Source organism: Labeo rohita, chromosome 13, assembly GCF_022985175.1.
Source record: "Labeo rohita strain BAU-BD-2019 chromosome 13, IGBB_LRoh.1.0, whole genome shotgun sequence".
NCBI classification, from domain to species: Eukaryota; Metazoa; Chordata; class Actinopteri; order Cypriniformes; family Cyprinidae; genus Labeo; species Labeo rohita.
In genome coordinates, this window is record NC_066881.1 from 15,733,523 (window position 1) to 15,758,604 (window position 25,082).

Below are 25,082 nucleotides of genomic sequence, written 5' to 3' on the forward strand. Positions count from 1 at the left end.
TTTTGTGTATTTGAACCCTTTCCAGCAACTACTGTATGATTTTGAGATCCATCTTTTCACACTGTGGACAACTAAGGGAATCATATGCAACTATTACAAAAGGTTTAAACGCTCACTGATGCTCCAGAAGGAAAACTGACACATTAAGAGTCAGGGGTGTAAACTTTTGAACAGAATGAAGATGTGTACATTTTTCCTAATTTTGGCTAAATATAATTTTTTTTTCATTTAGTACAGCCCTGCAGAAGCTACAGAAGACAAAATAAGTTACATTTATCCTGATCTTCAAATTCAAAAAGTTTTCACCCCCGGCTCTTAATGCCTTGTGTTTACTTCTGAAGCATCAGTGAGCATTTGAACCTTCTGTAATAGTTGCATATTAGTCCCACACTTGTCCTCAGGGTGAAAAGATGGATCTAAAAATCATACAGTCATTGTTGGAAAGGTTCAAATACACAAAAATGCTAAAAAAAACAAAAAAAAAAAACAAAAAACATAGAATTTGTGGGACTTGTAGGATTTTTCTGTTTAACTGTTCAGAACAAACAAGGGACTCATGAACAACTATATCACTAAACAAAAAAAAAAAAAAAACAGCTGTGGATCATTCAGGTAACAAACAGTATTAAGAATCAAAAATATGTAAACTTTTGAATGGGGTCTTGTGGACTAATGTGTAATGTATTTTTATGTAAAATATCTTATTCAGGTCAGTACTAAATTAAAAATATCATGCATTTTGTATAATCCATCTTATTTTGGTAAAATAATTCACATTTTGCAGATTCTGTAAGGTGTATGTAAACTTTTGACCTCAACTTTATGTAGGGCAACAGACTAACAGGGTAGAACTTCAAACTATGCACATTTATTTCACACATAGTCAGAATGTGCTGTTGAAAGTATGATACGTCATCTGTTAACCTCTTTTGGCCAGTCATTATATTACATTGAAATTGCGTTGGAGGGGCTTGAGTAATGTTATGTTACATTTGCATCCTGCAGTGTTCAGCCAGGTGTTTATTCAGGTTTACTGGTGTATTTATTTATAAAACAAGAAGACATAGGCTTACAAATTCAATGCTTCTTGCTTTGATTAATGAATTGAGCTATAGCAGTGCTGCTGTTTTGTTCTAGTTGGAGTCCCAGTCAAGCAAAACTGAAATTAGGCAGAGACAAAAAGACAGATGGAGAAGACCAGTTTAGTAATTAGTCAAGTTTACTGATGAAGCCAAACTTTAAGTACAATCCATGTAGTCCAGTCGGCTTAAATGAATTACACGCTTCAGTTCTTGATATATTCTATTAATGGTCTGTTATTATTCAATCCCAAACAGAAACATTATGTAATTATGTAAAAATGTAAAGGCTGCTAATATGCCACATGTAGCCTTGGTTAACAACTGGTTTAGCAAAACTGTGAATAGTCAAATGGTTAGACACCAAGTTGGAAAAAATACATAAACAGATTTAAACGCATGACCTTGTCTCCTCATTATTTTTTTTGCAAAATGGTGATGGGAAAACAAAATTAAAAAAGTCAATGAAAATATGCATAGCGTAATATTCAATATATCTATCTATTGGAATTGTCATTTTTGAGGAAATATTAAGGCTGTCCTTTAATATGGACGTCACATAAAAAATGTATATTTTTGTTATTGTATATTTTAGTAAATTAATTCATTAATTGTATCAATGTATTAATTTTAATAATTAATTATTTTGCATTGTATATTTTATATAAAATTTTAAAAGTCACTTATTTTAGGATAAACAGGTTCAAAATTATTGCAATTTTTGTCTGTTACATGTTGCCATATATTACATTATAAAGGAAATAATTTTTGTAAAAATAAATAAATGACAAAAATATATAAAATCACTGCACTTATTAGATTTGTAGTTAGTATTATGTAATCAAACACATAAACTTTCGATTTGGTTGGCACCAAAAAATAAAAAATAAAATAAACTGATGTCCACTGGAATGGACACTAGATCTGAAAGCCTTTTAAAATCACTATTTGTGTGATTCCAACGACGTTAAACTCTGACTTACATCGCTCAGAGATCAAGAAAGCTCTGTCCAAGTCATCACCATGCATTCGTTCATTGTTATTAACGTATTTGAATGTAATGTCCCCCATCAGTCCGAGACACTCATGGCAATCTGTTGCACAATACTCATTTGTTGATACTTAAGTATTACTGTAAATCAAACAATTGAAATGCAATCTAAATGAGTACCAGACCTACATACCTATGAAGAAAATAACTGGCATATAATGCGTTATGCAAGACAAAACGCTTTGAAACGAGAGACTAGTGTTTGTCTGGCTTTAATGTGGAGCGGAAGTGCGGATCAGCTGATGCTGGAGAGCCATCTTCATCTTCCCGAGCAGCCGAGAGGAGAGGAGGGGGGACAGGACAGAAAGAACAGTGGGATCTCGACTCCAAATTGTCGGTTTAAAAAAACATTTTGGATCCAGAGATCGCTGGCTGCCTAGAAACGGAGGACTAGAAAAGAACCGGCCGGTGGCACATGAAGACAAGCGGATGACAAGCTTTTACACACAAAGGAGAAGACATAAATGAGGCAGCTAGAGGTGGCATAAAGACAATTTATTATGTTTTCCACGGATGGACGTTTGTCCTGGTCGAGGGGTCAAATCTGCATTTTAGTCGTCTGATTTTACTACAAACCCACATAGAGGCACAATGCGGAGATAAAAGCACTGGCGAGTCGTTTGTTTTGGGTCACCAGTGGATCGACAAGACTCCGATTAGGGACCAAGCGTTTTGTGCCAAAACATCAAAACAGTGTTATTCCGTCTGGTTATGTGTAGGTGTAAAAACACAGTTCGTGTCAGCGCTTATTTTGACAGTTTTTGAAGTGTTTGGGATTTCGGGCTAGCCGGAAAGCTAGCAGGCTAACCGACTAGCCTTTCGGAGTTAGCAGAGCTACCTCGCTCGAAAGAAAAACAACCGCGCCGGGGTTGTTTTGGGTTAACACAGGTTTACTATTGTGATATGGCCTTATTTAAGAGTAATAGCCCCACGGAGGGTCAATAGGTTTACTTAGGGACCTGGTTTTTCTTCAGCGCTCTCTTGTTTTGTTAGCCGTAGAGCAGCTGTGGGACTCGAGGCTCAGCTGATAGGACAAACAGAGGAGAGGGGGTTTAAATGAATTTGAGTAAAAAGAGCTCATGTTTGCTTAAACGCCCTGAACTTTACCAACATGTTTACATGCAAGTGAGTCACTACAGTTGCTGTCAATTAACACCACTTGCTATGTAGTTTGAAAACTTATGGGCAGTCAGAAGCACTGGAGAAGGGCTTATTGATTTCAAAATCTTATTTCAGAAGATTTAAACCTCAACAAAAGGTACAATCATACATCTCTGCAGTGCTTTTGTCCTGGAAGTCCACACTTGACAATGTAAAACAACACTTATTTAGGTTTTAAAAAGATTGAGAAGTTTATTAAAATCTTAGCTATGGGTTGTATCAGTTTTTTCAAGAGCTAGACCCCTGTGTCTCCAGCGGTTGGGGTCTAGAAGCATGGATTAACTTCACGTAACTGCACCGCAGTCATGTGCAAATCCTCCATTTGACACCCTAAACATATATTTTCAAGAAACACAGGCTTTCTTGAGGGACTTTGCAGGGCCCCTCACACTGTGTTTGGGTTGAGTGTGAGTTTCCCCTCCCCCTGAGCGAGTGTCACTCTCTCAAAACAACAGAAGCGCAGAGGCACGTTCAGTTGAAGCTTTCAGGTCTCCACACAGCGGATGTGATGGAACTGATGTTCGCTGAGTGGGAAGACGGAGAGAGGTTCTCCTTTGAAGACTCGGACCGTTTTGAGGAGGACTCCCTGTGCTCATTCATTTCAGAGGCGGAAAGTCTATGCCAGAACTGGAGGGGATGGAGGAAACAGTCTGCCGGCCCAAATTCACCCACTGTGAAGATTAAAGGTAATGGAAGATTGTCTTCTTGTGCTGTGAAGTGGTTTATGTCCTGTCATTGTAATGTGAGAACACTGTGCCTTGGCATGGCTGCACCTTTGACCTTAGAATGTATTCTTAACTTATAGGCAACACTGTCATGTGACCTGTGTGTACAAAACTACCAAGTTTAACAAGTTCTTCCATTCATGGGCCTGTTTGGACAAATTAGTTAACCTTGTATGTATTGGAGTGGTATTTTTTACTAATTTTAGTACATGTTGAATTAGTGAAGTCATGTCAAAAATATGTTTGTTTTTATTTAATGAAGTTACACAAATTATATTTTATTATAATAATAATTATATATATTGCTTACATACAGGTTCATTTAAAAAAAACTTTTTTAGATATCATCAAAAGGACATACTGTTCTCTATGATAAGGTTCAATGGTGTAACATGTAATTTTCCATTTTATCACTAAATGGCAACTAAAACCACTACAGCACTTTCATAAACACCTGTAGTACTACAGCAAATTGTTTTGCAACTTTAAATGAATGGGTTTGTTGCCTTAATGTTTCAAAGTGAGTCCATATTGACCGTTTCAGACACAATGGTGATTTCATTTGTGAAATATGCATTGAGGTAAATGTTTCTTTAAAAACACGTCATTCGTTTATTAATAGCAAAAGTTGTTTAGAAAATATGTGAGATATCAGAAATTACCAAAAGTGGTTGAAATTAACCCGGAAAGGAGACACAGTTTGCTTAATTCCTTAAACTATTTAAATAGTTATTGCTAGAAATGTTATTGCATCTGTATTTAATGATGTTTTTTTTCATAATTTCTTTAAGTAGGTCTTTAGATTTCTTGTACCTAATTAGAAACAGACATTTGTGACCCTGGACCACAAAACCAGTCATAAGGGTCAATTTTTTTTGAATTGAGATTTATACATCATCTGAAAGCTGACAAAATAAAGCTTTCCATTGATGTATGGTTTGTTATGATAGGATAATATTTTGCTGAGATATAACTATTTGAAAATCTGGAATCTGAGGGTGGAAAAACTAAATATTCCGAATGAAGTTCTTAGCAATGCATATTACTACTAAAAATTAGGTTTTGGTATATTTACGGTAAGAAATGTACAAAATATTTTCATGGAACATGATCTTTACTTAATATCATAATGATTTTTGGCATAAAAGGAAAAAATTATAATTTTGACCCATACAGTGTATTTTTGCCTATTGCTACAAATATATCTGTGCTACTTAAGACTCATTTTGTGGTCCAGGGTCACATTTACTGTAAATTTTCAATGTGACTTTGTTTTTGACTTGAACACCACAGGAGGTCAAAAGTAAAGTTACAATGACAGTTAATCTGAAAATAAAAATTCAGTCGTTTAATCACCGTAATATTGTTCCAAACATGGCTTATTTACTTCTGTCCCATGCCAGGAAAGCCTATTGGATCCAATGTTGTGTGAACCTCAACATTCTTCAAAATATCTTTTTTTTCAGTTCATTTTTTTTTTCTTTTTAGCTCTGGTTTAACTCACATTTCACTCTATGAAAATATTATTTTACAGTATCCTTCCCTTTTATTCCTCTCTAAGCTGTAAATCTCAAGCTTGGATATTGCAGCACAACTGTGATGTGTTAAAATGAAGTTTGAAACACATCACAGTCACTCTGCTGAAACTCCGACCCACTAAAACTCCCGTGCTGTGCATGTGTAGAGAGAGTTGTCAGTTGTAAAGACACCGATCTGTGCAGCTGCAGATCCGTGAGCGGAGTGTGTAGCATTTGTTGGATGAGTTAAGGGAGTTTGGAAAGGGAGGCCTTGTGTGGTGTTTAGATTGAGAGTAAGCGAGCGCGCGAGTGTTGTGGGGGGTTGGGTGGAGTTGAGCAGCAGAGGGCTGTAAAAAGAGCTTTGTCTTGTGCAGGTCACTGCCTCAGAGTAGAGGATTGTGGTTAAACAAAAAAAGCCCCATTTGATCAATCTGCATAATGCTGCTGATCTTGCATAGCCCAGTTTGAGACACCAAATCCCCCTGGTTTTTGTCCGAATCGGTTCTAGAAGTAAATCAGGGGTGTTTCACGTGCCCGTTTTCTTGGCGTTGGAACTGAGGGAACACGATCGCTCAGACGTGGCTGTTTATATAGCACTCTGTGAGCCGGGTGTCTTTGTTCTGTGGTTGTTGGGCAGCGGGCGGTAGAGTTTGGAGCAGTGGGACAGAGACTGTCTCACCTATTCACTGCCTCACAAAAGACAAAGCTGTCTCGCAGCCTGTGCTAACTCCTCTTCTGTTGGTCACCATGGTTTAGTCAGCCAAAACTGGGTATGAGTGTGCCACCTGATTCACTGGGATCTCACTCACACTTATGCACATATTGTTGCTGAGCAGCTGTTTGTTGGCAGTACCTTTAATGAGTCACCTGTCCCCTGTGAAGTCGTTGTCTCTATGACACCCACTGTCTGTCTATAACGTATTCTTGTATCTTTTTGTGGTCTGTGTAAGTCATCTCTAGAGTAGTTTAGTGTCTCATCTTTTGGAGGTTGGGTTTAGATTATGTGGGTGTCTGGTAATGGTGTGGTTTGCATCTACTATTTGATCGTGACATTTGTTTTATTACTTTGGTTGACAGCCGAAACACCAGCTTGTCGATATAACAGTAATGGTAAAATATGAAGTTGCAGGTTGGCATACTTTTTTGTGAAGTTACTGTTGTAGTGTTCTTTTTGATAGTACTTGACAGTTGCCCTTTGTGGTTGACTGATTTAACCCCTAGATAAAACAATGCACAACTTGACCCATTTTTAGTAGAATGGTCACACTTTGTGAAAATGGACAGCTCTGCTGAGTTTACCTCAGAAGGCTACAATAGATGTATATGTTGTGTTTTAAAAGAATCTTAAAATGTAGCTTTCGTTTAGTGGTTCAGTAGTTTCTGTTGAGTAACTTTCATTGTATACATAATATTGGAAGTTCTTGTTTTTGTTTTGCAAATGGAAAAGTTTCAAATGTCAATGCAGAAAAATGTTCTTCAAACATCGAGCAACAATTCCTAAATGAATCAGTTTTTGAACAAATCAGTAGATGGATCTGATGACTTGCTCACAGTCTTTTATTTCATTCCTAAATGAATCAACGTGTTGGAATGAGTCTGCTGAATGAATTATTCAAGTGTGTGAATTTAGTGTGTGTTAAGAGCACTGAGTTTTGGCATGTAACAGACTTCCTGTTGTGTTCACACATGCTCTTCAGTGACCAAGACCACAAATATTAATATTGGGGCAAGCCTGTAAAGACAATCATTTGTTTTGTTCTTTCTGTTTTATTGTATAGTAAGCTTTTTATTGAAACACCGTAAGACTTTTCAAAAAACAGTAAGACATAGTCCACCCAAAAATGAAACTTACCCCATGATATACTCATCATTAAGCCATCCTAGATGATTTTTTTTCTTTTTTTTTTCAGACGTATACAGTCAGTGTTATATTAAAAAAATGTCCTGGCTCTTAAAAGCTTTATAATGGCAGTGAATGACTGTGATTTTTGAGCAAAATAAAGTGTTTTGAAAGCCCTGTTGACTGTTGCCGTTTATCTAAAAGGTGATAGAGAATATTCTAAAGCTTGGAAGAGCCACGACACTTTTTTTTTTTTTTTTTTTTTTTTTTTTTTTTTTTTTAAACACAACTCCGATTGTATACGTCTGAAAGAAGAAAGTCAAATAAACCTAGGATGGCTTGAGGGTGAATAAATCATAAGATAATTTTCATTTTGGGGTTAACTATCCCTTTAAGGGCTGCGCTATAATACTAGAATAGTCAGGTCTAAAGTTGTTATTAAGCACAACATGCAGTGTAGTCATAATATAATGTGTTGAAAACTGTAGCATGGCTTCATGTGAGATCTCCATGTGGCAGTTATACAGTGTTATAGTGACAGTTTATCAATGCAGTGTCTGCGTGAATGTAATATGAGATTCAGCTCAAAGGTGACCGAGTGCAGTGGATTACAGTCCCAATGCCTAAAGCTCTGTTATGATAATGACCTCCTGATGTTGGTGTTCGTTTCAGATGGATCTTGCAAATATCTAATGAGATAAGTATGTCACTACAGCCCTGCGGCTCAATGTAGAAAAGAAAGTTTCATTATATCCAGTGCCACTGAAACCTGTGTTTGAGTTCACTTTAGGCTGTAGGCACAAATATTCAGTTGCTCTTGAAGGAGTGTCTTTTAGTCTTGAGTGTTTTTCATTCTTACAGCCTGGCTACTCTTATCATTTTTTTTTTGGAGGAAATTGGTGACTTGAATCCAGGACCCTGCAGGATACTGGACCCCCTTCCCACCTCTCTCAGCGGACAGCATTTAGTCCCAGTTGGCAGCTGTCCTGTTTTCTCTCTGTTTAGCTTTGAGTGTATATGAACAGTCTGGTTTACAACAAAATAGGTTGCCTGAGGTCTTGAACCTCACTTCTCAGCCTTGTTCCCTCCATTTCAAAATGAGACGTTTGAACCTCAGCCATCTATGTGGCTATTGTTCAGCTATTTGCTGTAATGCCAAGTATTTTTGATTGTTTAATGTAGAGTGGCTGAGACCGGAAAGTAGTGATTTTATCACCCTACTGATCAAGGCCTGTTCACACCAGCATGAAAATTTGGTTGATTCGGTCTGGTTCTGGATTCATTGTCTGCTATTTACTGTTGCTTGACAAAATAGTCAGTTTATGGGCATCACCAAGTCATAATTTTATGTAACCGCAGAGACTCCATTGACGCTGATAATTTGACTCTTTGAGCATGCAGCTTACCTGCAACGGAAACAGTAACTCTAATATCACTTCTTTTCTTAGATGGACAAGTCATCCCTCTGGTGGAGCTGTCTGCCAAGCAGGTGGCGTTCCATATTCCATTTGAGGTGGTGGAAAAGGTCTATCCTCCTGTTCCTGAGCAGCTGCAATTGCGGATTGCCTACTGGAGCTTCCCAGAGAATGAGGAGGACATCAGGTGACAGTCTTGTGATTGTTAATATATTATCAGCATTTGCTTTTAAATGCTTGTGATTACCTTTACAATTAATTGGATTACCCAGCAAGTTATCAGAATGTCCTTTAAGATTTGGAGTTTGACAGGATGACCTGTTGAATGCTGGTTAATTCCTTTCTTCCCTTGCAGATTATACTCCTGTTTGGCCAACGGCAGCCCCGATGAGTTTCAGCGTGGCGAGCAGCTCTATAGAGTGAGGGCTGTGAAAGACCCTCTGCAAATAGGTGAGAAATCAAAGACATCCCATGTCATAAGTGGTGTGTTTTTGACCGAAAGCTTAAAAAAAAGCTGCTTTGCTGCATTAAACACTTTCAACATCAAGCTTAAAATAGTTTTTAGGATGCAGATTTTAAAATAGCCTTCAGAATAAGCCACCCTTGTGTGTTTAGAGTCATTGATGTGCCATGTCTTCATATGGCCTGAGAGAAAACCAAAGACATGGCACATAAGGCTAAGTGTATGTGTGAGTGATTTGTGCTCAGGCTGTGTGAATAAACACTGTTGTTGGAGGCAGTGGGCCGTACAGCAGCAGAGGGAAATCATGATGCAGCTGGCCCAAGCCTGACCTATCCCGCGCACACGCATACACCCTCCAGGGGTCTGCCTGTGTGTATATTCACAGTGTTTAAACTGCCCGTTAAGTGTAGACAGAAGGAAAAAATAAAACGTATCTATAAACTGTCAATTAACTGATATGCGCTACCTTTTAAATTTTGGGGTCGATAAGTTTTGCCGGGAGTTTGCTTGACAGGCGGTGTGACCAATCATAATGCAGAATCTGCCATTTTGTTCGACAAACAAACCAGACAGAAAAGTTAATAGATTAACGTCAGTAGAGTCAAGCTTGAAAATGGTATATTGATGTCTTTGTGTGGATGACACAACATACCATCTGATGTTGATCCATGTGTATTTCATGCTATCATGCTAACTTGCGGAACAAGATTGATTCACAACTGCTAGAACTGAGGCTTTACAGCCATCTGTCACAGTAAAGAGCTCCAAAAAATTATATTTATTGTTTGAATTTCATTAAAAAAAATTACAATTTGAAAGCTGAGACTTTAATACCAGAAGTAACCTGCTATGTATCTGCGAGTGAGTAATGATGTTATTGGCCCAGCGGCACATGAACAGATAATTTCTTCCTCTTTACTACTAGTTATAGCATGAAATGAACATGAATGAACATTGGAGTTATGTTGTCTCAAAGGCAGAAAAACGACAGAACACCATAGTCCACTGGCGTTAATCTAACTCAACTGTTTGGGTTGTTTGTCGAACAAAATGGTGGATTCTGCATTATTATTGGTCAGATCACCTGTCATTCAAATTCCTGGCAAAGTTTGAAATCCCGCCCTATTTTCTAGAAGCAGTTTCACTCGTATATACGTCACAATAGGGATGAAAACACTATTGCAACTTCCGTTAGTGACTATCGTAACTCTCCTGTTTAGGTTGTTTGTCGAACAAAATGGCAGATTCTGCATTATGATTGGTCAGATCGCTTGTCAATCAAACTCCTGGCAAAGGTTAAAATCGCGCCCTACTTTCCAGAAGCCGTTTCACTCGGATATATGTCACAATAGGGAAGAAAAGACTATTGCAGGCTATTCTGACTTTAAGATCTACAGTTGTTTGTATGGTAATAAATGGGATGTACAAAGGAAATGACATTGTATAACTTGCATTAATGCCAATATATTGTTCACCTTACTCTCTGGATATTTCCATTTATGTAGTATTTTGCATATCAAAGTACATTTTTTATTTTTATTTTTTTTGCTCAAGATCAGCTAGCAGTGAGTTATTAAATGAGTCTGATGCTTCAGGGTAAGATGTGTCAGTAGTTCTAAAAATAATAGTGATCTTGCTGTTTAATCATCTTGCCTTTTGAGAAGGTAATGTGCCTGGTTCTTTTGATTTATGTGTGTTTCGCTCACCACTTTCTGTTTACTGTGTGGAAGAAAATTTTTTAGGGGGGTTATGGTCAGTTATATGATGCTGAAAGCTTCCTTGAAACCAGAAAAAAACATCCTCCTCTAACTGCCCTGGCCAATCAGTGACCACCCACCACACTGACCTCCCAACTGCCCATCAAGGCCAAATCAAACGTTTTCACTTACTCCACCAGAGTGGAGCCAGAACGGCCTGACACAGAACAGCTGCACCTAAAAAGGAAGTGATTCCAAAACTTTTCCCTTTGCACTTTGTTTAACCTCATAGTGAGAATACAATGCTAAATCTCCAAGGATCAGCCTTCACACAAGATGCCCAAACCCCTTGGTTGCTGCTGCAGACTTATTAGTCTGTTCAACAGAATTGCTGCATTGCCTTCTGGGATATGTGTCAGGTAGATCCGTTCAGTCACTTAATCGTTTATGGTGCGTGTGAGGTAAATTGTCAGTTAAATGAGAGTTTTCAGTGATGTATTTTACATTACTGTCCAAATACAGTCCAGTATTATATTCTTTCATGATGTGTGACTGGTGACAACCCAGTGACATTTGCAGTCATGATGTGCTTATTGGCCCAGGCAGTGGTTCGCTAAATTAAAGAAAGACACTGTTTTATACAAACAAAAATCAAGATTGATTATTAAATTCTTTGGGCCTTTTGTTTTAGCCGGGACAGCTGACAGGAGAATGTAGGTCAGGAATAAAGGAATAGAAGGGTGCTTTTGGCACTAACAGGTAGACTGAAAGAAAAAAGAGGCGGTGTAGTAGAGTTGGCTTGAGAAGACCGTTGAATTTGGAACAGGAGCTATAAGCTGAAACTGCCCACCACCCCCACCTCTGCTCTTACTGGCCAGAGGAGCGCTGGCCGTTGTCCAGTGGTAAAAGCTTTTGGCCAACCCCCTACACTCAAGTCTCCACACACATTTGGACTCTCTTTCTTTCTTTCTCTCTCTCCATCTCAGATGTCTTTCATTTCCTGTATGGTCTGTGTACAGTGCAATTGCTGTTATATCATTTAGTCTTACAGTCAGCAAACTCCCTCAGCGATTTAAACATTAATGTTTCCTAATTTTTTCTTCAAAACTCCTTGCATTGTGTGCAAATATTATAATGTGAATGTTTATAAAATGTTTTATACAGCATGCAAAAAGCTAAAAATGGCCTGTTCAGAATAATAATCAGTCCAAAGTTTTCACAACAATCCGTGTATCATTCGTCCATTCGTTTTAATTAGTTTTAATATTGAAAGAAGAATCATCTTCATCATCTTTTTTGTTTTTACATTTTTTCCAGAGAAACGAAAAACGAGAATTCAGCCTGATTTTTTTTTTTTTTTTTTTTTTTTTTTTTTTTTTTTTGTTCAGGGGTGGAAAAATGAACAGCTTGAATATTCGATTTTTACATGTGGGCGGGAACGAAACACCCCCTTTTTTTGCTGACTGGTCAGCCGAAGATCAAACCATGCTGCCGCCAGTTCTTCTGCAGTTTCGCGCAGAATAATAGTCCTCCGCGGCTGCAGTCGAACGGATAATACGGATAACACGGATAACACATTTATTGCAACTGCATTTAGTCAATTTAGTTCTCCAGCAAACATCTAGACTAACGAATGGCTCGACACAACCCGTACCGAGGGAGAGCCTAGAACAGGGCTTTCTTCTGTATGCTGTTCTCAAAGTGCCAGGGGGTCCGCAAAAAAATTGCTATAGCCTACCGTATTTTCTGGACTGTAAGTCGCTTATTTTTATCATGAAACATGGTGTGATTTATACCAAAGTAATTAATAAGCTATAATAATCTCAACGTCAAATAATCTTAATGTAGACTATTAAAAGTAGATGCGTCAGCTGTGTTATGGTTCATGTATGTGGCATACGCCAGAAAGATGTTCTAGGAGAGGAAATCAGAGCATTCTGTTGTTTTCTGTATTTTTCAAAGCAATGAATTTTGCTGTCATTTTGAATTTACACAAATGAAAATATGTTTTTTTTTCCATTTCGAATGATGCCCTCTTATCTGTATGACTGTAAATGACAGAGCATTAAGTTGTTTCCGCTGCTAAGGAAAGAAATTCAAGTGATGGCGCTGGCACCTCGCGCGGTCACGCAGCATATCAGTGCACTGTTCATTATCAAAGTAATGTCTGTTGTACAATATCCTATAGGCTAAAAGTAATTTCACCTGCATTTTGGGACCTGACTGAAGAAACCTTCTTTACAAAAATATTTTAGCAGGTAAATCGCAAACAGGCTATGGAAACTTTGGACTGAATGAGAGATGCAAGTCCAACTTCTGTGCAGTTTTAGTGTTGACTCAAATAAATGCCTTTCGCCATTTAAAATAAATGTTGTTTGTAACGGCGCTATTGTTATATAGGCTAGCATATTTATATAGCATATATATCACACAAAGACTTGCTCTGGAAGTTTAATTGGTTTTATTTGACATCAGTTAATACCCAATATTAATGAAATGATCCCAGCAAAAACAGATTTAAAAAAAGTTGTGGTTGCTGTGTATTTACGCTTCACTATGGTCTGCACTTGCATGTTTATCTGCTTAGTTTATTTAACCCATTGCAACTTATTGGAACTGTATGAACTATAGGCTACACACCTTGTTGTTATCTGCTTTATTTATTTACTGGCAGAGAATCATGACTTTCACTTTTTTAATGCGTCGTTGTTTGAGTAAAAGATTAAATGTAGCTGCAATAAACACACGGTAATTGTCCGTTCAGCTGCAGCCCCGGAGGACTATTATCCTGTGTGAAACTTCGGAAGAAATGACGGCGGCATAGTTTGATTTTTGGCTGACCAATCAGCAGAAAGGGATGTTTTGTTCCCACCCCATGTGTATAAATCGACTGTTCAAGCTGTTTATTCATTTTTCCACTCCTGAATGAAAAACGAAAAATCAGGCTGAATTCTTGTTTTTCGTTTTTCTGGAAAAAGTGAAAAAGGAGCAGTTTTCTCATGTTTCTTCTTTCAATATTAAATCAAAAAACTAATGGACAAGTAATGCATGGATTTACAACCGTATTTATTTAATGTGAAATGGTTTTGGGTCGAAATGTGTTATCACAGGCTGACAGGCTATTATTCTCTCAAACAGGTTTCCACCTCAGTGCCACAGTAGTGTCGCCCCAGGCTGGCCAATCAAAAGGAGCCTATAATGTGGCTGTAATGTTTGACCGCTGCCGCATCACTTCCTGCAGCTGTACCTGTGGAGCAGGAGCCAAATGGTGTGCCCACGTCGTGGCCCTCTGCCTCTTCAGAATTCACAATGTAAGAGATTTTAGATGCACGTAATGCCATCTGGTAGGCATGCAGAGTTTATTTATTTATGTATTTATTTATTTATTATTTTTTAAAATATTGGACAGTGTTAGTTTTTGTTTTTTTTTTTTTAATCCTGACATAAATTAACCATACATTTTTCTCGCCATAAAAATAACTGCTGGCATGGTGCTAAACACACAAACAAAAAAGAAAATTTGGATATTGAAATTAGATATTGGATAGCCTAATTTTTACATGTGGGATCATTAAGACGTTTAATACGTTTTTTTTAAGTTTTTTATGCCCGTCCAATTTCTATTTATTTAATCCAAAATAAAGAAAAAAAAAGTAATATTATGAATATTATTGCAATTTTAAATAAGTTTTCTATTTGAATATACTTTCACAGAAATAAATATTTGATGCAAAGCTGAATTTTCATAGGCCATTGCTCCAGTCTTTAGTGTCATATGAAAGTATTAATTTCTTTTAAACAAGAAAGATTTTTACATTTTAGATAAATACTTTTCATTTTAAGGTTTCATTCATCAAAAAAATTTGAGAAAAGTATCACAGGTTCCAAAAATAAAAAATAAAAATAAATAATGTTAAGCAGCACAACTGTTTCTAACATTGATAATAAATTAGCATATTAGAATGATTCCTGAAGGATCATGTGACACTAGAGGCTGGAGTAATGATGCTGAAAATTCAGCTTTTCGTCACAGGAATGTATATTACATTTGAAGTATATAAAAATATAAAATCACTATTTTCAAATTTCAATAATATTTCACAATTAATGTCTTTTCTGTATTTTTAATCAAATAAATGCAACCTTGATCAGCAGAAAAGACTTTTTTTTTTTTTTTTTTTTTTTTTTTTTTTTTTTTTTTTTTAAATCTTACTGATCCCAAACTTTTGAACTGCAGTGTATATGTAGCATATGAAGCATTAAATTGATTTCAGGTGTTTTATTTTTCATTTTATTTGTTTGTTAATATAATATTGTAATGTAAAATTATTTTATTTGTTTTATTCATTTTACGAAATAAAATGAAATTTTAATAACGGTCTTAAAGGAGAAGTTTACTTCCAGAGCAAAAATCTACAGATAATTTATTTACCCCCTTGTCATCCAAGATGTTCATGTCTTTCTTTTTTCAGTCGTAAAGAAATTGTTTTTTGAGGAAAACATTTCAGGATTTCTCTCCATATAGTGGGCATCTGTGGCGCGAGTTTGAACTTTCAAAATGCAGTTTAAATGCAGCTTCAAAGGGCTCTAAATGATCCCAGCCTAGGAAGAAGGGTTATTTAAAAAAAAAAAAATTTGACAATTTATATACTTTTTAGCCTCAAATGCTCTTCTTTTCTAGCTATACACCAACCCTGTGTATTCCAGTTTAAGACAAAAAAAAAAACCCTCCCATCTCATTTTCTGCTCCAACTTCAAAATCGACCTAGATCGCTGCAGAAGTACTGACTCAGTGTTTACAAAGTGAACTTGCAAAGATGATCAAACAGCCGTTACAAAAAAAGGTAAAACAGTAATGTAGGACGATTTTGAAATGAGATAGGAGTTTTTCGACCTACCCTAACTGTCATGAACCAGAATACAAAGAGTTCACACAGAGCTAGACACGACGAGCATTTGAATTTAAAAAGTATATAAATTGTCAATTTTTTTTTAGAAAACAACTGATCGTTTCGCTAGATAAGACCCTTCTTCCTTGGCTGGAATTGTTTAGAGCCCTTAGAAGCTGCATTTAAACTGCATTTTGGAAGTTCAAACTCGGGGGCACCATAGAAGTCCACTATATGAAGCGAAATCCTAAAATGTTTCCTAAAGAAACATAATTTCTTCACGACTGAAAAACATCTTGGATGACAAGGGGGTGAGTAAATTATCTGTAAATTTTTGTTCTGGAAGTGAACTAATCCTTGAACATGAAAATAATCGTCTTGGAAAGATTTTTAATGTTTTTCAGGTGTTTCTCTTGTGTTTTTTTTCCCCTTATTTCCTTCAAAGTAAACAATCTACGGTTTTTGCAAAATACCTTAACAATGCTGCTGGAATTTAGTCTGCGGCAAAATACAGAGTGTAAAATAGAAAAGCATATTTATCATGCTTGTGTATGAACTAACACTGCAAATCCATTTGTAACATAGTTGAAAAACTTCCCTTTAGGTTTGAAAAAAAAAAAAAAAAAAAAAAAAAAAATGCATTAACAAAAACCAACAACTTAAGGCAACAGTTCTCAATGTATCTGAGAACAGCATATACACATGCATTTAAATGTGCACAGTGGCCTGGTTCAGATGGACATATCTGTGGGGAAGATTTTGCATACCGCACATGCACGATCTATCTCTAGGTTTCTATCTGTGCGGAGTGACCGTGGGCGTGAGAGCACTGAGAAGCTTTTGATTAGGTTTGATGCCTCCCTGTGGAGGCAGGAGGGTGGAGGGAAGGATCTGCACTGCTGTGATATCCCACCCCCCCGTAGGAGGGCCTGCCACAGTCAGATAGACCCGGCGGCCCGGGCTGTGGGTGGCGTTTTAGCATTTGCATGTGGGCTTTGTCTTCTGTTTGCTGCCGCTGGGGGAAATTATAGCAAACTTATTTTGCATAAACTTTTTTTCTTACATGTTTGGTTGTAAATAACAACCACACAGTTCCTCCTTTCTTGTAAATGATGCTAGAAATCCACTGCATTTATAAATGATGTTGTAAAAATGGAAAAGGAGAAAATAAGAAACAGAATAAGATACTGCAACATGACACTTGCCCATATTTGTAGGTTAGGTGGCTTTTGGCAAATAGCTTTGAGTATGTATCATTTTAATGCACTTACTCTTATTGTGCAGCCCTGTCTGTTGCAAACAGCTCTGGTGTTTATTCTACAATTATGAGTTGAATAAACAGTATATTCTTAGTTCTGCTATGCTACGAGACCTTTATCAGCCACACAGGAATTTCAGTAATTTACTTCACTTAAGATTTAATCTTGCTATAGTATCTCTTCATTTGCTGCTTTGTGCATTGAGGCTGGTGTCTAAGGAGGTTACCTATCATTTCCTCACATCACAGCATGAAGTTCAAATGCTTCAGGCTTGACATTTAGCCCACCTACTCAACAGTATCACAGAGATTGTCATAGTATAATGCATTCCTGCTTTTTCAAAATTTTTAGTAGAACAAGACAAGAAAGATACCTGCCATTGGACTAAAACTGGCATTGATACTACTGGATTATGATATTATATATTTAGTTGCCAGAGAGGCATGCATTAGTGTTAAACTGTCTATGTCAATCATTAGACCTCTCTGTTTTTATCATCGCTGTGCCCTTTAACTATTTGAGTGGGCTTTTGTGGTTTTTTTCATGTGTGGAGAGCTGTCCTCACAGCTAAACTTGCATCAAAACATCCCACCATCCTAATTGTGCTGGTAAAAGCTGGTTCCAACTTGCATTGAAAACTAACTACTACTTAACTACTTAATCTAACTTAAATGTGTTAAAAATTACAAGTAGTCTTAATTTTGACCAAAATGAACATAATGTCCCCTAAACTGCTTTAGAATAGTAACCACCAGGGTAATTACATAGCAACCCTTGGCTGGATTGCAGTCTTTGAGATGGTTTTAATGACTTAATGCATGTATTTATTTTTTGGGCAGCACTTTTCATGCTTGCCTTTTGCTTGAATTGTCACACATTGCAAGAACCCAAACCTAAAACCATTTGCAGTGTCGCAATGCCCACATTTTGAGAGGATAAACGCTGCCATAATGGTCAGTAGGGGTTTTCAAACTGGGTGATGCAAGGGGGTGCTAGCGGTTCCCTGGACAGAAAAAAAAAAAAAAAACAAAACAAGCTTAACACTTACCAAATGTCATATTATTTTGATTTCATTCTGCTTTTGTTTAGTGATAGTTGTTCATGAGTCCCCTGTTTGTCCTAAACAGTTAAACTGTTCGCTGTTCTTCAGAAAAGTCCTTCAGGTTCCACAGATTATTTGGTTTTTCAGCGTTTTTGTGTATTTGAACCCTTTTCAACGAGTATGATTTTGAGATCTTTTCACACTGAGGACAAATGAGAAACTCATGTGCAACTATTATAAACGATGATTAAGAGCTATTCTTTTGAACAGAATGGAGATGTGTACATTTTTCTTATTTTGCCTAAATATTATATATATGTACATAAATATATAAATATTGTATATAAATACATATATATTTTTTCGTTTAGTACTGTCCTTTAGAGGCTACAGAAGATACTTGCATGTTCCCCAGAAGACAGAATAAGTTAAATTTACCCTGAATGCAAATTTAAAAAGTTTTCACCCCCCCGGCTCTTAATGCATCGTTTTTCCTTCTGAAACATCAGTGAACATTTGAAACCTTCTGTAATAGTTGCATATGAGTCCCGCAGTTGTCGTCTGTGTCAAAAGATGGATCTCAAAATCATACAGTCATTGTTGGAACGAGTTCAAATACACAAAAATGATGGAAAACCAAAGCATTTGTGGGAACTGAAGGATTTTTATGAAGAACAGTGGGCAGTTTAACTGCTCAGGACAAATAATGGACTCAAGAACAACTATGACTAAAGAAAAAAAATCCAAAAAGCTGTGCATTATTCAGGTAATAACACAGTTTTAAGAATCAAGTGTATGTAAACTTTTGAACTGGGTAATTTTTATAAATTCAACTATTTTTTTCTTCTTGTGGATTATATATAAATATCTTTTATGGAAATATCTTATTCAGCTCAGTACCAAATAAAAAAACATTTTGTATGATACCTCTTATTTTGATAAAATAATTACCGTTTTGCAGATTCTGCAAGGTGTTTGTAAACTTTTGAGTTTAACTGTATGTAATGAACAAAAAAACTTGGAAAAAAAAAAAAGTTTTTAATTTTTTTTTTAAAATACATAGCCTTTTTATATTTTAGGGTTCCCTCAAACAGATCTTTTAGCCTCAAGAAGTTTGAAAACCACTGACTAGCAATACTTTTGGTGAAATGTTTTCAGATGGTTTCTCAGAGTTCGACTCTTAGCCACGTGGCTAATCCCGCACTCAGTTCTACTGGGGTGTTGTCCAGGAATCCTAAGTGTTTCCGTCCTCCTTATCCTCCTCAGTGCAATTCTCCAGGTCCATTCTTCACCCACCCTGCTCTCCTCCCCATCCACCATCTCCCAGACACGGCCAACACATTTGACTCCAGTAGCTCACGATGCTGTCCCACGGGATGCTCCGCATTCTCTTTAATAACCTCACTATGAGCTAAAGAGAGAATTAGCTCTGATCGGCTCAAAGCGTGTCTATCTGGAGCTCATATATTATGTATGGGCCATTTGCAAATGAGGGGTTTTCTGCTCATGGTGGAGACACATGCTGAAGGAGAGAGTACCAGGTGATGGCACACTGGGACAGCCACCTGAAGGCATCAAAGCCTCCAGACACATTAGAAATGCATAGAGTGTTTGCTAATGAGCAGCCTGCTCCTGGTTTAGTTTGCACTAGTGAGTGGGATTTAAAGCACTGAAACTTGATTTTCGTTATACATGTCGGCCAATGTCAACCTCAGATATCAGTGATTCTTGGCATGTGTTTGTTTATAGGCTTCTGCGGTGTGTCTCAGAGCACCTGTGTCAGAATCCCTGTCCAGATTACAGCGGGATCAACTCCAGAAGTTTGCACAATACCTCATCAGTGAACTCCCACAGCAGGTGAGACATGCATTATTTATTAGTTTTTATAAATTGTAGAGATGGCCTCATTGCTCATGGCTTTTCTGAGCTCCTAAGTTTCTTTGCACGGCTTTAAATAACTGTGATGAAGTGCACACAGTGGCCTCATTGTCCTTATTAGGGTGTGACAGCTCAGATTTCCTCACAGTTCGGTTTGTATCATGGTTCTGTGGTCATAGCTTTGGTGTGGTTCTGTAAACACTTATGAGGTGTATAACAATAGTAATATTTAAATGGCAATATTGATAGGATATATGCGTGCTGTAAGAATCACTTATGTAATTGTTTATATACAAATTGATACATATTTGAAAAAATGCTATGTATATAGTGTGTGTGTGTGTTTATATAAAATATATTAATATTTGGTTTTGGTTTTATATATTTTATATATATACATACATACATACATACATACATACATATATATACATATATATATATATATATATATATATATATATATATATATATATATATATATATATATATATATATATATATATATATATATATATATATATATATATATATATATATATATATATATATATATATATATATATATATATAATAAGCAAATATTGTAAAACTAAAAAATAATACAATTACGTATTTTTATGGTCTTTTTTTATACCTTTTTTTTTATTATTAAAAAAACACAATTAAAATATTTGAACGTAGTTCTTGTGCTGACCCTGCCACTAGACCTGTACATCATCATATATTTCATACAGTTGACTGTTGACAAATATGATGCAGGGCAACAACTCCATAAATGCAGTTATGTCCTTTACTGTAAAAAAAAAAGTTCAACTTAAAGTGTTCGTGGTGACTTAAAATTTTAAGTTTAATCAACATGAAATGTTAAGTTGTACTACATGAAAACAAACCTCAGATATTTAAGTTGAGTAAACTTAAAATTTTAAGGCAGCACAAACATTTTTTTTTAAGTTGAAACTTTTTTTTTTAACAGTGTACAATTCAAAATGTATGTCTCAATATATCATGTATCACATGATATCACACGGGCAGCAAGAGCAATGACACAATCACAAGCCGATCTATCTATTGTGTTATATTTTAAACATTATGTGTTTTTGCTCAATTTTGCAGGGAATATTTTACCTTTAAAGCCATAGCAGAATTGTTGCACGTCTCAGACCAACACAGTGGTGTTTAGTTTCTGAATGAATCCGCGTTTTGAACAAATCGTGTGAATCGATGATTCAAAGGCTCATTTATTAAGAGAGCCATTTACTTAATTCATCAATGAATCAGCTGTTTGAACAAATCGAATGAGTAAATGACTCAGATATTAACTGCCACCTGCTGTAGAGTTTTTTTTTTTTAAAGATTTGATTTTTTTAGGATTTTTGTTAAATGTGAGCCAAAATCATCACGATTAAAAGAACCAAAGACTTAAACTATTTCAGTCTTTGTGCATTGAATTTAATACAGTTTCACGATTTGAGTTGAATTACTGAAATAAATTCAGTTATATGTAATAACTCAAATATTATCCCAAATATATTATTTATATATATATATATATTATATATATATATATATATATATATATATATAAACATTGAAGGGATAGTTTACCCAAAAAATTTAAGTTCTGTTGTCATTTACTCATCCTCATGTTGTTTCAAGCCTTTCTTTTGTGGAACAGAAAAGAAAGTATTTTGAAGACTGTTGGTAACAAAGCTTGTTTTGGTTACCATGACTTTCATTATATGAACATAATAATATGTTTCTCAAATTATCTTCTTTTATGTTCCATAGTTTACGTTGTTAGGCCATTGCAGCATAAACGTTTGTGTAATAAATTTGATGTTGATTCAAATAAAATACTACTTTCTAAAGCCACATTTGTAATGTCTACTTGATACTTTCTCATTTAATACAAAAATAGCTTCACATAATCTTTTGTGGGTATTTTCACAGTCAAATTTATTTTGCGATTTAATTAGATTAATCGACACATCATGTAATGAATTCAAATTTTAATTGGCTGACAACCCTAATTTTTATATTAGATATATGACATGTAAATGTTTAATATAGTGTATTGATGGAACCTCACTTCCTTTTCTTTAGTACCACCATCTCAGAACAAAACATTTTTCTTTTTTCCCCTGATGATTTGTCTCTAATGATACATTAATTTCTGGCTTTGAATTGATTCACTTTGTGTTCGTTATGTATCTGCAGATCTTGCCGACAGCTCAGCGTCTTTTGGATGAGCTTCTGTCCTCCCAGTCTACCGCTATTAACACCGTGTGTGGAGCCCCGGGTATGGACTGACCTACAAACCACAATTAATGAATTTCTAAATTTCTCATTTTCTGTGAAGGCATGTAGACCTTATAAATCCTCATTTTTCTTTTGTTACGATTGGTTCAATAGATCCTACTGCTGGCCCTTCAGCATCTGATCAGAGCACCTGGTATCTAGATGAGTCCACCCTCAGTGACAACATAAAGAAGACCTTGCACAAGTTTTGTGGCCCATCACCTGTTGTGTTTAGGTAAAAACAGCCGGTCTGGTTCTACCTATAGGAGACAATTCCTGACGTCATCTATGTTCTGAAGAAGAGTTTTCCAATCAGGCATACACTGATTCCCTATGGGCTGCATTTTCACTGATTTTGCTTTGTTAAACCTATAAAACAAACTTTTGACTTAAAAAAAAAATTAAAAGCAAGATCTGGTTTGTAATGGTTTAACACGTTGTTACTTTTTAAAGGGAGACTGCATAACAAGTGTAAGGTTGATTATTTTTTTTTTAATTTATGTGGATGAAGATGAACAGCAAACAGATGGATGAACTAAACGTTCTTTTTCCCACTTGTTGTTCTCAGTGATGTGAACTCCATGTACCTGTCGTCCACTGAGCCTCCGGCAGCTGCCGAATGGGCCTGTTTGCTGAGGCCCCTGCGAGGTAGAGAGCCAGAGGGCATCTGGAACCTTCTGTCCATCGTCAGAGAGATGTTTAAGAGGAGAGACAGCAATGCTGCACCTCTTTTAGAAATCCTCACCGAACAGTGTCTCACCCATGAACAGGTACAAACCTGACTTGACCATGCTTCACACACCAGGGTGACGGTTTCATGTGTACAAAATTGCATCATCCTGATGCAAGCACCTGTCACATTTGTGCCAGCATTTAAAGCATAGCAAATTCATAGGAATGTCTGTAGCCAAACATGACAATTTTGTCATTAATTACTCGCCTTAATTACTCCAAACCTGTATGACCTTAGTTTATCTTCATAACACAAATTCAGGTATTTTTGATGAAATCCAGGAGCTTTCTGACCCTCCATAGACAGCAAGGGAACTACCAAGTTCAAGGCTCTGGTACATTGTGCAAGGACATTGTTAAAATAGTCCACGTGACATCAGAGGTTCAACCTTAATTTGATGAAGCTCCAAAAACTTTTTGTGCAGGAAGAAGACAATGTTTTTTGTCCTTGTTTGCGTTGTGGTACTCTTGTAAAAACATGTCAAATACTGACATGGATGAAAAGAAATTATTGAATTAAGTTGTTATTTTTTGTTTCTTAGTGCATTTTTTTAGCTTTATAAAATTGAGATTGATACACTGTCACATGGACTATTTTAACGTTGTCCTTATTACCTTTCTGGGCCTTGAGCTTGGTAGTACCGTTGCTGTCTGTGCAGGGTCAGAAAGCTCTTGGATTTCATCAAAAATATCTTAATTTGTGTTCTGAAGATAAACAGCTGTTACTGATTTGGAACAACATGAAGGTGAGTAATTATTGACAGAATTTTCATTTTTGGGTAAAATAGCCCTTTAAATAGTAATTTCTTAATTAATTTTTTTTCATTGCATGCAGGTTTGATTTGGTGGAATTAGATAATATCCTAAAACTTCTGTTAAATATACAGTGCCTTGTGAAAGTATTCATACCCCTTTTTTTTTTTATTATTTTTTTTTCCCCACATCAGTTTACACTCATACACCATAATGACAAAGCAACAGACAGATTTGTGACAGCATTGCAAATTTATTAAAAATAAAACACTGAAATAGTACATTGCATACGTATTCATACCCTTATCTTGGTACTTATTTGAAGCACATTTACAGCCTCAAGTCTTTTTGGATATGATGTGACAAGCTTTGCACATCTGCATTTGGCAATTATCTGCCATTCTTCGCCTCACCCTTCTCCATCAGTTGCTCAGTTTGGCTTAGGAGACCAGTTCTACGAAGAGTCCTAGTTGTTCCAAGCTTTTTCCATTACGGATAATGGAAGCTACATGCTTCTGCCAACGTTCAATGCAGCAGAATTTTTTTCCTGAACTCTTCCCCAGATCTGTACCTTGACGCAAGCCTGTTTCTGAGCTCTACCAGCAGTTATTTTGCTCTGATATGCAGCTGTTAGACCTTTTCTGAAAGGTGTGTGCCTTTCCAGATCTTTATTCAAATGAATTTGCCACAGTTTACCTCCACTTGAAGTGTAGTAACATCTACAAGTGATATAAGTGCTCCTGAACTAAATTTCAAGTTTCTCAGAAAAGAAGTTGTTACAAACCTGTTTTGTGCTTTGTCAATATGGTGTATGAAGTGTAGACTGATGTGAAAAAAATAAAAAATAAAATAAATAAATAAATAAATAAACCAGCTTAATATAAGGCTGCAACATAAAACATGGAGAAAAAAAAAATATATATATATAAGGGGTATGAATACTTTTGCAAGGCACTGTGTTCTGAACAAGTGAAATGTTTTTTTGTTTTGTTTTTTTAATAAGAAAATTATACATTCATTTAATGTTTTCTAATGATGGTCTGCTGCTCTCTCTCTGTACTTCCTCCAGATCATTGGCTGGTGGTATAGTGTGAGGACGTCAGCCTCTCACAGCAGTGCTAGCGGGCACACGGGTCGCAGTAATGGCCAGACAGAGGTCGCTGCGCATGCGTGTGCCAGCATGTGTGATGAAATGGTTGTTTTATGGAGACTGGCAGTGCTAGACCCTACCATGAGTCCCCAGAGGTGAGCAAGTTGGTACTAGTGATTCATATTTGTTG

The 25,082-nt window shown here is 36.3% G+C and overlaps 1 protein-coding gene across 3 annotated transcripts in view; it reads left to right on the plus strand.

The window, feature by feature from the left end:
• Positions 1-2,356: 2,356 nt before the first annotated feature.
• Positions 2,357-25,082, plus strand: part of zswim8 (zinc finger, SWIM-type containing 8) — a 42,295-nt gene continuing 19,569 nt past the window's right edge. The window contains exons 1-9 of one of the 3 annotated variants that reach the window (XM_051125735.1): positions 2,357-3,977; positions 8,822-8,975; positions 9,144-9,238; positions 14,087-14,259; positions 19,888-19,995; positions 22,237-22,318; positions 22,432-22,552; positions 22,886-23,087; positions 24,872-25,047. In XM_051125735.1, coding sequence (XP_050981692.1) covers positions 3,800-3,977; positions 8,822-8,975; positions 9,144-9,238; positions 14,087-14,259; positions 19,888-19,995; positions 22,237-22,318; positions 22,432-22,552; positions 22,886-23,087; positions 24,872-25,047 — 1,289 coding nt within the window. In that variant the 5' untranslated portion in view covers positions 2,357-3,799. The remainder of the gene's footprint in view (positions 3,978-8,821; positions 8,976-9,143; positions 9,239-14,086; positions 14,260-19,887; positions 19,996-22,236; positions 22,319-22,431; positions 22,553-22,885; positions 23,088-24,871; positions 25,048-25,082) is intronic. The other 2 variants (XM_051125733.1, XM_051125734.1) reach the window with 2 other exon arrangements.